General features: G+C 39.3%; 1 protein-coding gene across 1 annotated transcript; it reads left to right on the top strand.

Annotated features, from left to right (window-relative positions):
* The first annotated feature begins 1,318 nt into the window (after positions 1-1,318).
* LOC133542186 (ALK and LTK ligand 2-like) lies at positions 1,319-12,601 on the top strand. Its single transcript, XM_061886077.1, has 5 exons — positions 1,319-2,181; positions 6,769-6,822; positions 6,959-7,036; positions 7,399-7,476; positions 12,089-12,601. Exons 1-4 carry the CDS (start codon positions 1,944-1,946, stop codon positions 7,461-7,463), a joined length of 435 nt encoding a protein of 144 aa, XP_061742061.1. The 5' UTR covers positions 1,319-1,943; the 3' UTR covers positions 7,464-7,476; positions 12,089-12,601.
* Positions 12,602-12,809: the final 208 nt, after the last annotated feature.

Here is a 12,809-nt window from a genome sequence, read left to right as displayed (position 1 = left end):
AAACACAGCCGGTGTTTCCTTGATTAAATTCCCGAAGTTGAAGCTTTACTATGGAACAGAGCGATCAAGCGATCATGGTTCTCTACCACATGTCAACCGGCAGGTTTCGGTGAGGAAATTGTGGTAATAAGTCGGCTCTTACTAAAGACATGAGCGGAGCTTGCGTCGTTCCTCATGCACCTGTCAAAGAGGCAGTTGCGGCGACTCTCTTGCCTCCTCCGACTGGCCGCCCCCGAACGTGGGATGCTTCTACCGAGGAGGAGGGGGAAAAAAAGATCAGCCCGGCCCAACCGGCTGCCTTCGCTTCGCCTCGTCGAGAAACGTGGCTTCACTCAGAGACACTGGCGGTCACCACACCCGTGGCCACCCCCTCCGACTTTCAGGTATGACTATATAATCTCACTAAAATACTAGTAACCCAATAAGCAGATAAGGGATTTTCCAGAATTATCCTAGTAAATGTGTCTAATAACATCTGAATCGCTCCCACTGCCCTCGCCTTTTTTTCTTTCTAGTCCTTCACTCTCACTATACTCTTCCACAAATCTTTCATCCTCGCTCAAATTAATGGGGAAATCGTCGCTGCTGGTGGCCATGATTGGAAACAATATGAGGATGTTAGGAGCTCTACAATCCGTGACGTCATACGCACATCGTCTGCTACTTCCGGTAAAGGCAAGGCTTTTTTTTATTAGCGACTAAAAGTTACGAACTTTATCATCGATGTTTTCTACTAAATCCTTTCAGCAAAAATATGGCAATATCGCGAAATGATCAATTTTGACACATAAAAATGGACCTGCTATCCCCGTTTAAATAAGAAAATCTCATTTCAGTAGGCCTTTAACCTAACTTAATATTTAACAAAGTCATCCCGCGGGCCAGTTAAAACCTGTTCCGTGGGCCTGATCCGGCCCGTGGGCCTTACGTTTGACACCCCTGGATTAGCTATATCCTTCCCCCCTTACTTGCCTCTGAGCATTCTTACACCTCATGAAGTACATGTTCACCATCCGCCGTTACGCACGCTCGCATTGCAAGGGAGCGACAAGAGCGCGCTGTCCTTTCAGCACCAAGGCTTTTTACGCACGGCCCTATGCTTACATATCAGCGGAAGGGACCCGGTCCCACAGCTTTTACGCATTTGAAAAACTAAATGCTACATAAAATACTTGGGAAAACAATTATATATGTATTTGGTATTGTTGTCGTGTCGTTCTCACGAGCACTGCATGCACACCCTTTTTTTTAAGGGGAATGGGCTGGAGGGGCAGTCTCAATAATGACAGGAAAAGTCCAAAGACGCGCCCACCGTGCGTAATCAAGTTTAGCGAACAGTGCTTTACCCATAATTTCAGTTCCTCGACGACCCAGATGAGGAAATTAGACCGACTTTCCGTGGAAATATCAGTATGGGAATGGGCTTCCGGTGAAAAATACATAAGAGAAAAGGAGGAGGAGGACTCGGTTCGAGTGATGGTCAGCAAACCTCAAGTGCCAATCCACTGTGCGTCTTAATGGGATCGCGGACAGCGCGGAGTGAGTCATCCACGGCGGGACAAGGCGCTGCGTGGCAGAATAAAGAGGGGGCTCAACTCGACACGGGCTGTTGGAGTGTTCGGATCTGGACATGGAGCACGGGAGACTCGAGTCCACTTGTGTCGGATCACATGATGTCCAGTTTATGACTTTCGCTACTTTCCATGCGTGGATACTTTAAACAGGGCCCTTTTCTGTGCGTATGGGAAAGTTATTTATCATAACGGACGCAGTGGACTTATTCACCAAAGAGGATTAAAAGCCCTGTAAAGTTAGAGCAAATTCAACAAGTTTAAACTTTGTGTTGGAAAAGTAAAGAAAGTGAAAGTCTTGCAACTACCAAAAAAAAAAAAAGAGAAAGGGAGAAGAGGTGCATTTTTATTTTATTTTTTTCTGTGAAAGCTATGAAGGGACTGCACATGCACGCCACCGTGGGACTGGTGCTCCTGTGGTGCACGCTCATCACGGCGACGCCCACCCGTACCCAGACCTCCGCGCCCGGGAGGAACGCGAGCCGCCCCTCGAGGAGAGCGTCGGAGCCGGCGAGACGCGAGGCCCCGTGGAGCCGCCGGGGGAGGACGTCCCTCGTGGTCCAGAGGGATTTCCACAGATTGAAAACAGACAAAGGGGATCAGGTTGTCGGTGAGTGCAGGCGGGCTTGCAAAGCTGTTAAGTCTCTTACGTGTTGTGTCTGCATAGTGGTCACGTTGTTTGGGAAGTTAACGCTTCCACTTTTTATTTTTTATTTTATTTTTTTACTTTTGTTCAAATTGACGGCCTTTTTATCCGATAATATATATACACCTACATCAATTTTTGATTCTGCCGCCGTTAATATTCAATGAACATTTATTTCATGTACAGTGAAAACTCCTTATTGTGTTCTGTGACACGAGTTGACTTTCAAGTTCTAATTTGAAAATACATTTTCCAAAAGGAAATTACATGAATAATTTTTTTGCAGGCTCACATTTTTTTTTATTAGTGTACATTTTAGTTAAGACTGTGGTTCTCAAAAATGTATCACCTCAGAAAACACTTGGCTTTTCATACCACTATAATGACCGACATCAGGGGCGCCGCTAGGCATTTTGGGCCCCATGAAAAGAATCTTTACAGGGCCCCCAACACATAATTTCATCATCATTAGGGGCCTCTCTGGGCCCCCCTCCATCATGGGTCGCTAAAATCCATCTCCTTTACCCTCCTTTTTGGCGCCCCTTACCGACATTAAAACACAGTAACGCAGTAGGCCTAAGTATTCATTGAAAACAAGCCAGAGTTTTTTTTTTAACACGTATATTTAACATTTTTGGCCACTGTATTATTTATTACATACAATTTGAACAGTAACACTGTGTTCGAATACAGGAAAATAAATTTCAGGGCAGACAGTAGGTTGTGAGTTCAAACTCCGGCCGAGTCATACCAAAGACTATAAAAATGGGACCCACTACTTCCCTGCTTGAAACTCATCATCAAGGGTCATAATTGGGGGTTAAATCACCAAAAATTAATCCCGGGCACGCCCACCACTGCTGCTCACTGCTCCCCTCACCTCAAGGGTGATGGATCAAATGCAGAGAATAATTTTGCCGCACCTCGTGTGTGTGTGACAATCATTGGTACTTTAACTTAACGTAAAACACTAATTTTACCTAGGTATTCTTTGGCGTATCACTAGACAAGAACCACAGTTTGGGAATCGTTGTGGCTTGTGCAGCCCTTTGAGACACTTGTGATTAAGGGCTATATAAATAAACTTCGTTTAAATTGGTAAAAAAACAACAACAAAAAACTAATTCAAATGTATATATATTTATACAAAATGCCTTCAAAGGGTTGAATAAGAAATAAGCAAAAAAAACAAAAAACAACCAAAAGACATTAGTGAAGTGAATTATATTTAAATAGCGCTTTTCTCTAGTGACTCAAAGCGCTTTACAGAGTGAAACACAATATCTAAGTTACATTTAAACCAGTGTGGGTGGCACTGGGAGCAGGTGGGTAAAGTGTCTTGCCCAAGGACACAATGGCAGTGACTAGGATGGCACAAGCGGGAATCGAACCTGCAACCCTCAAGTTGTTGGCAAGGCCACTCTACCAACCAAGCTACGCTTGGTATTTTTATATGATGTTGATTGGGAGATTTGAACAACAACAAAAAAAAAAAGAATCCAAAATGCTTGTGTGCCCTTTGAACAAAAAGGACATGGCATGGGGCATCCAACAAGCAATTAAAAATAAGGGCTGTCCCAATTATTGTTGTCCCGATACCAATATTTTGGTACCGGTACCAAAATTATTTCGGGACTTTTGTAAATAAAGGGGACCACAAAAAATGGCATTATTGGCTTTATTTGAAAAAAACATCTTACATTGTAAAAAAAAATTCTGTAAAAAAACGGTCATCTACTGGCAGCTACGGCTGCCAAACGAAAACCATAAAATTAAAGTAAAACACTGTAAACCAAATAATGATCAAAAACATATTTACATAAATTTTCATGAAACGTTTTGCGGAAAAATATCGTAATTTTACAGAATTTTACTAAATTATTAAGATCAACCACCTTTAATAAAGTGACGATGCAAACGGTTCTGCAGAAAAATACCTTTATTCTATAGAGTTTTTCCAAATTATTACGATCAACCAACTTTAATGAAGTGACCATGCTGGCAGTTCCACAGAAAAATACCATTATTTAACCGATTTTTTCTGAATTGTTAAGATCAGGGATTTCAAACTCAATTTACCTGAGGGCCACTGGATGCCGAAACTACGTGAAAAGTGGATTCACCTTCTTTGAATGGCTATCCCGACCTAGCAACATACTTGCCAAACCTCCCGATTTTAACGAGAGACTTCCCATGAACCTCGCAAAAGATTGTCCCGATATCGACCGGCCAATTATTTTTTGGGGGTTGCCGTGACAGCACTGCCTTCATCGTCCTCGGTAACCTTTCGTCGCGTTCGCTCATTTAGCATACAAGCAGCGTGCCTACTAATAGGTATGTTGTGCAAGGCTTCGTTGATCATACAATGTTGACTGCAAGACATACTTGATCAACGGCCATACAGATCACACTGACGGTGGCTGTACAAACAAATTTAACACTGTTACAAATATGCGCCACATTGTGAGCCCACATCAAACAAGAATGACAAACACATTTCGGGAGAACATCTTCACCGTAACACAAAATAAACACAAAAGAACAAATACCCAGAATGCCATGCAGCGCTACTTATCACCGCCCCAGATCACCGCCCCCCTCCGTGCGTCGGTTGAGGTGGGCGGGTTTTGGTGGTTGCGGGGGTGTAGCCCGGAAGAGTAGCGCTGCATGGCATTCTGGGTCTTTGTTCTTTTGTGTTTATTTTGTGTTAAGGTGAATTGTTCTCCCGAAATGTGTTTGTCATTCTTGTTTGATGTGGGTTCACAATGTGGCGCATATTTGTTACAGTGTTAAATTTGTTTGTACGGCCACCGTCAGTGTGACTTGTATGGCTGTTGGCTGTTGATCAAGTATGTCTTGGAGTCACCAACTTGTGTCATATTACAGAGAAAAATGTTCAATTGTTAGTATGAGCATAAACCTTTATATAACAGGCTACAAATATTGTTCAACTTGAATATACACATAAATATTTAAAAAAATAAGATTTTACTTAAAAGTACATATAAAACTGTTAGATTGTTAGTATGGACATATACTTTTATATAACAGGCTACATATTAAATGAAAGTTAATTACTGTAATTTTACATCAATTTGAAAGTAATTTGAGAAAACAGAAAATGATATATATTAGTAATTTGGAATTTTTCTGTAAAAAAAAATATATTCAATTGTAACCAATTCAGCCGACTGAGTGGAAATGATCGATCAGCGCTGTCTTGAATGCAATTAGGAATAGATGCCCTGCATTTACTGGCTGTGGTCAGCAGAGGCACTGTTGATTAAAAGCAGTAACGCTTTTGCTGTGTAAGGAACTACAAGAACATGATGTTAGCTGTATAAGAAGACGAGCTACATGGACGCTACTGTGTACCAACTTCATGCAGCTTTATTCCGACCAACACGACACTGGCATAGAAACAGGAGTTCAGAACATTCAACTACAGAGGTTCCTCAGTTGTTAGTGATCTGTTCCAAAAAGTGGGACACAAACAGAATTATACCAGAACCAATGTTGACAGTTTTGTTGTTTCAGCTCACTGGTGAGCGCTTTAACTTTCAAAACGTTTTCACTTCCGAGACGATACCGATACTGCAGCCTTGAGTATTGACCAATACCGATATCAATCCAATATGCTATCAGTCCATACATATCATGTTTATTTTGTAATCAAGGTCTTTGCAGGTTTCAACAAGTCAAATTGAAGACTTTTAGGACCATTTTGGTGGCTGGCTGCTGTTACTACTAAATAGAAATTCTTGAGCATAGCCTGAAATATGCCGATAAATTCAGATACATGTTTTTTTTGGTGATATCAGATCGGGACACCTCGACTATTTACACCAAATGTAATCATTGAAGCAAATGATTGGTCTCTATGTTGTTTGTGCCATTTATGTATATTATATACAGTACATTATTCTTCTTACTACGACTAGTGTACAGGTACAGTACAGGCTGAAAGTTTGGACACACCTCCTCATTCAATGCAATTTCTTTATTTTCATGACTATTTACATTGTAGATTGTCACTGAAGGCATCAAAACTATGAATGAGCACATACAACAACAACAAAAAAGGTGAAAGAACAGAAAACACGTTTTATATTCTGGTTTCTTCAAAATAGCCACCCCTTTCCTCTGATTACTGTTTTGCAACACACTTGGCATTGTCTCGATGAGCTTCAGGCACACCTGTGAAGTGAAGACCATGTCAGGTGACCAACTCTTGAAGCTTGTCGAGAGAATGCGAAAAAGCAATCAGAGCAAAGGGTGGCTATTTTGAAGACACTAGAATATAAAACTTGTTTTCAGGTATTTCACCTTTTTTCATTCGTAGTTTTAATGACTTCAGTAACAATCTACAATGTAAGTAGTCATGAAAATAAAGAAAACACATTAAATGAGAAGGTTTGTCCCAACGGTTGCCCTGTACCGTTTATTGTCAGGTGTATAAAGTGTCACCCTTAAAAGTACCATTTTAACCAGTAAGTTTTCTTATTGTATTGTAATGTGTAGCTGACAATCCTTTTATGTCTTCTTCGACAGCCCTACTCCCCCAAGATCTTAGAAAAAAGGAAAAATACCTGAAACACAGAACAGGTAAGATTTCTGATGATGTCTGAGTGGGCTTTTATAAAGACGCAGTATTGATGGCGGGCGGTTGAGCGCTAAGAAATATTGGCTCTGAGATCTGAAACAGATATTTGAAATATGTGTCTTGCATGTTGTCTTACAGGTCCGCTCTACTTCAGTCCCAGGTGTAGGGAGCACGTGCACAGACTGTACCACCAGAGAGACTGCACAATACCGGCATGTAAGCTCGCCAACAATGTCTTCTCAGCGTTCGACGCATACTACCATTCCCAAGAACCACGGACAGAAATATCTTGGAATCTATTAAAGTTAAAGAAATAAAAATGTATTCAAGGACCCAGCATGATAAAGCAATTAACAAAGGAAACAGTAACCAGAAGGAATGGGAGGAAGAGAGGGAGTCAAGTGGTAAATGATGCAGTGATCAATCAATGTTTATTTACGTAGCCCTAAATCACAAATGTCTCAAAGGACTGTACAAACCACTACGACTACGACATTCTCGGAAGAACCCATCTCTATCTCAATGAAAAGTCATTAATGCCGATCCTGTTTTGTTCTTTTTTTTCCCCTTCATTCCAGATTTCAAAAGATGCGCACGGCTTCTCACGCGGCTAGCGGGGAGCCCGCAGTGCACGGGAGGCTAACACATCCTGACAGGTACTACTGATATATCCTCAACTTTCAATATTGAATGATGACGTGAGAATAGACATGCTTTTTTTTCCATCAGGAGAAATATGACCATGTGTGAGAAATTATTAGGAATTTGTAAAAAATTAACAGTTGGAATAGACTGTCCGATTTTCCTGCGTAAGTATGGCCAAAGTCAGTTTACACGTGCTACAACAAAAAATTAGTAGAACAACTGTGTTTTTATTACTGTGTATTTGATGGGTACCGTCTGAAATTCAACTATTCCTTTTATTTATATATATAATAAAATAAATATATAGCAAGAATTCACTGAAAGTCAAGTATTTCATACGTATATATATATATATACATACATACATACATACATGAAATACTCGAGTTGGTGAATTATACTCCCCTCTTACCCACGCCCCCACCCCCGACCACGACCCCCACCCCCCAGCTCCCAAAATCGGAGGTCTCAAGGTTGGCAAGTATGATCCCGATCCAATGTTTTAGCCCCAGATCTGATCCGATTTCGCGTCCTGATTCGATACTTGACAAAAGATTATAGAACTGAAAATGTTTTCATAGTAAGTAACTAAAGTAAACACAATAACACATTTTGAAGACATGATTTGTCAATTGAATGATTTTTTTAACAAAATAAAGTGGCTAATGCACAATAACTAAACTATCACTGGCTCCCATTTAAATCATTTAGTTTTTCCTCTAATTACTTTCTGTAACCAGTCTTACTCCCTGATTTAGTAAAGAAAAACAAAAAAACTACCCATTTTTTTTTCTACTAATAACAACAAGATTATGTAAAAAAAGTGATCTAATCTCTTTAATTTCCGTTCATACACGAAACTATACTTAGTATCGATAGTATTGACATTTGAATCGATCATCGGTACTTACATTTAGCGGTTGGCCTAGTGGTTAGAGTGTCCGCCCTGAGATCGGTAGGTCGTGAATTCAAACCCCTGCCGAGCCATACCAAAGACTAGAAAAACGGGACCCATTACCTCCCTGCTTGGAACTCCGCATCAAGAGTTGGAATTGGGGGTTGAATCACCAAAAATGATTCCCGGGCGCTGCCACCGCTGCTGCCCACTGCTCTCCTCGCCTCCCAGGGGGTTGGTTATCAAGGGTGATGGGTAAAATGCAGAGAGTAATTTCGCCACACCTAGTTTGTGTGTGACAATCATTGGTACTTTAACATTTAGCGATTAACTTCTTGTGTCATCCTGCTCGGTGTGTGTGTGTGTTTTTGTATTTCTTCCCTTCTTGAGACACCAACAAGGAAAAGTACCTTCCATATGAGGACCGATGAACAAGTTAGGACATAAATCATGGTCACAATACGGAAAACCAATGCATCTATGATTAAAAGGATTGAAACACCGTAATTGATAACTGCACTTTAACAAACTCACAGACTGAGTGGTGCTAGCTCGCGAGCTTACAATGCTAACATGAATAAATACAAGCGACATATTTCCCCATTAAGAAACAACATAACTCCAATCTAAAGTTTAATAAACATTTTGCTGTCTGAGCATCTGATTTAAGTGAAGTGTGGATCGATACAGAAATATCGGTACCAGATTTTAGGCTCTTATTTTGATTCTCAAATCCAAGTAGCAATACTTCTGATACTTGAGTTATTTGAGATCACGTATCAGACTAACAGAAACAATGTAAAAAAATAAGGAAACCCGGCAATGTGTCAATGTTGAATGCCCGCTTTTGTTGAGTGTTGTTTACATGTTCAGTATTTTCACATTAACATGTTCATGTACAATAACAGAATTATGAATAAACTGACTTTATTCTAATAGTAGTTATTAATAATAAACTTATTTTAATGCCTTCATTATTTTACTTATTTCCTATGCTTATGGTTTGAAACACCATTTGCATGTACTTGTCCTGTTTTTTATGTTGTAGGATCTTGGTTATATTGTTATTCACGCCACTACCTCAATATAGTTTAAAATAAATGAATAGCTCCGTATTGTATTTTTTATGCTATGAGATGTTAATTAATTGAAATATGCAACTTTTTCAATCTTAACAGACACATTAGGTATATTTGCACAAAATATCGGTATCTGATCGGTATTACTGAGATCAGTCTGAATCTTACTCGGTATCGGATCGAGAAAAAATCAGTGGTATCGCACATCGCTAACGATTATATTAAAATGTGGAAATTGAACCTAAAATAATGTTTTCTTAGAACAGATCGATCTGTAGTTAGAGGAAAACGGCACAGAAGTGCATACACTGCGTTCAAGGACCGCTGGACAGGGTAGGACAACTAAACGCCCGCCAGAAATAATGACAGTTTTCAATTAAGTAAATCCTAAAAGTGTTAAGTGATGAAAAAAACCAATAACTTAACAAGACTAAAACATTATCATTAAACATAAGAAACACAAAAAAATACAAAATAGTGGGTTTTCTAACATTGTCTTTTTATTTGTATTAATTAAGAAAGATAATCTGGTCTACAATTTCAGTGTATGTATTAGTAATCTTTGAGCATGTTCAACAATACCTCGACAATAATGATACCTGTGATCATTTTGGTGGTGATAACCCTGATAATGAAATGTTTACAATGTCCGGTAGGCTAATATAGATATGTGGAAGCTAATATTTCCATATTGCAACATGTAATGTTGGTGCCACTTTACAATTTTGACAAGCTTTAAAACCAGGGGTCACCAACGCGGTGCCCGCGGGCACCAGGTGGCCCGTAAGGACCAGATGAGTAGCCCGCTGGCCCGTTCTAAAAATAGCTGAAATAACACCACTTACCAGTGAGCTGCCTCTATTTTTTAAATTGTATTTATTTACTAGCAAGCTGGTCTTGCTTTGCTCGACATTTTTAATTCTAAGAAAGACAAAACTCAAATAGAATTTGAAAATCCAAGAAATATTTTAAAGACTCAAATAAATTCATTTATTGTTTTACTTTGCTTCTTATAACTTTCAGAAAGACAATTTTAGAGAAAAAATACAACCTTAAAAATGATTTTAGGATTTTTAAACACATATACCTTTTTACCTTTTAGATTCCTTCCTTTTCTTTCCTGACAATTTAAAATTTAAAGGCCACCAGGCTGCACCAAACTTTTGGTGCCTTGTTGACACAGAAAAGTAAAGTGGTGTATGCGCAGCAGCTATGAAGGTTGCAAGCCTGTTTGGTTCAACTTATCTTTGTGAATGAGTCTTTTCTGACATGAACATTATCAAGAACAAACACAGAACACGCCTCACTGATGCACATCCGCAAGACTCACTCAGAGTTGCAGTGTCAAGTTACACACCAGAGTACAACACACTAGTTAACAGCATGCAATGCCAGGCTTCCCACTAACTGACAAAGAAACAGATAACAGATTTGGTGTCCAGTTCAAAGTGTGACATGATTTATTTAAAAAAATTGAGGGTTGACTTTTGTATTTTACTTGAGTTATTATTTGTACAAACATGGTGCAAATTAATTCATGAATTGTTAAAAAATGTTAGTGGCTAGCTAGTTAAAATGGGATATTGTGATTTCACAAGACTGTCTTAGAAGTGATCATTTGAAAATGTTCAATTTGAAAAATTTGCACTTAGAGAAAATATAAGAATAAAGTGTTGCACATTGATATTTATCTGTTTCTATATATATTTGTGAGAAATCATTAAGATGATCAGTGTTTGCATAAAGATAAATATAATTAATTATTAATAATAACATAGAGGTAAAGGTAAATTGACCAAATTGGCTATTTATGGCAATTTATTTAAGTGTGTATCAAACTGGTAGCCCTTCGCTTGAATCAGTACCCAAGAAGTAGCTCTTGGTTTCAAAAAGGTTGGTGACCCCTGCTTTACACTATGAGGCACTGCAAACAAATTGCAAAGGATGACAAAGAGACATAAAATATCCCACCCACATTTCAAGTTTTCATTAAATATGTATTGTTGCATTTGAAACAATTGTATTGTTGATAATAGAGGTAATTATGTATATTATTCATTAACAATAGCGCTATTTCTATTGGTATATGTATTGGTCCATTTGCAGTGTAATAATGTTCATTGTCATTTCTGTATTATTATTTATTTCACTAACTGCTTCTTTGCTATCACTTTTACCATAATATTTGTACATATCCTGACGTTGTTCTGTTGTTGTTGTAGTTATTGTTGTTGTCTCTTTGTCTTATCCCTGCAATTTCCCCCCGTCTTCCTTTCCCCCCCTCTTTCTATCCCCTCAGCTGCACCAAATAATATAAATCCCTTTAATATAGTCAAACGAAAATAAGGCAACAGGAGAAGTATCCCACACTTCTCTTTTGTAAAGTACATTTGTACAGCCGATATGGGCATCTAAATCAACAGTATGATTTGCCTAAGTAGCTGGGAAGGACCCAAAAAATAAATAAATAAATAAATAAAGCATAACATATTTCCAAGCAGCAATGTGTCTAGAGGCGCAGCATCGCACATCCCTGGAAAATGTTTTTTGTTCTTTTTAATGATCTAAGGAAACCAAATAATTTCCTGAAATCCACTGCCAAGTCAAAGAAAAAAAGCAGTGAATTTGTCTGTGTTCTTTCTGTTAAAGGTTGACGCCTCAACATCCGCTATCCAAAATGTTTTTCAAAAGGGGGAAAAAAGTGGCTTGGACTTCTTGGAAAAGCGGCCTAAAACACTGAGACCAGCTCTGATTGAGATCAAGCACACAGGCGTTCTTCTACGGAAGTTGGCTCTACTCTTGACATGGATCATAATGGATGGTGCAAGGACCCCCCCTGCCCCCTCAAACTCTAAATGTCAAATGAGTCCGCTGCTCGGGTTGCAAATGGACAACTGTGCCTAAACTATTGATCGCCTAGTGAGCCTTTTTATCGGCGACACGGAGACGACGACGGCGGGAAGTCCCAGACACTCACGAGAAAGCCTTTATTTATGTATTTGAATCATCACTCCTCAGTAGACTGCGACCATGTGTCTGTACATAGTGTAAAACCATAAGATCTATGAGAAATTAAAAGTGTGAGGCACAGCGTTATACAGCTTGTACTATATAAGATAAAACAAACTATATTTAAATAAATGATACAATTGGTACACAAAAGTAATGCTCTCTGTGCTGCTTTGCCGTCTCAAGGAGTGGAATGTTGAGGAGCACATGACAGGCCGAGGCATGCCAGGCCAAGCATGGTGGTGGTAGCCTCTTAATACGAGAACGCCATGTCAGGGCAAGTCAACCAAGCACTGCTTTTGGGGGTGTATGAAAAACATTACACACACACACACACACAAAATGACAACCCAAATGTTTA

This window comes from Nerophis ophidion, linkage group LG24 (assembly GCF_033978795.1).
Source record: "Nerophis ophidion isolate RoL-2023_Sa linkage group LG24, RoL_Noph_v1.0, whole genome shotgun sequence".
In the NCBI taxonomy this organism is placed as follows: Eukaryota; Metazoa; Chordata; class Actinopteri; order Syngnathiformes; family Syngnathidae; genus Nerophis; species Nerophis ophidion.
Note: the sequence above shows the minus strand (reverse complement) of the source record. Positions and strands in the feature narration are given on the sequence as shown.

What these genes read in the sequence shown, in the direction of transcription:
- LOC133542186 (XM_061886077.1), top strand. Translation starts at nt 1,944, where the DNA reads ATGAAGGGACTGCACATGCACGCCACCGTGGGACTGGTGCTCCTGTGG. An exon ending in CAAAGGGGATCAGGTTGTCG is followed by an intron (nt 2,182 to 6,768) that starts GTGAGTGCAGGC and finishes CTTCTTCGACAG; the next exon opens with CCCTACTCCCCCAAGATCTT. An exon ending in AGACTGCACAATACCGGCAT is followed by an intron (nt 7,037 to 7,398) that starts GTAAGCTCGCCA and finishes CCTTCATTCCAG; the next exon opens with ATTTCAAAAGATGCGCACGG.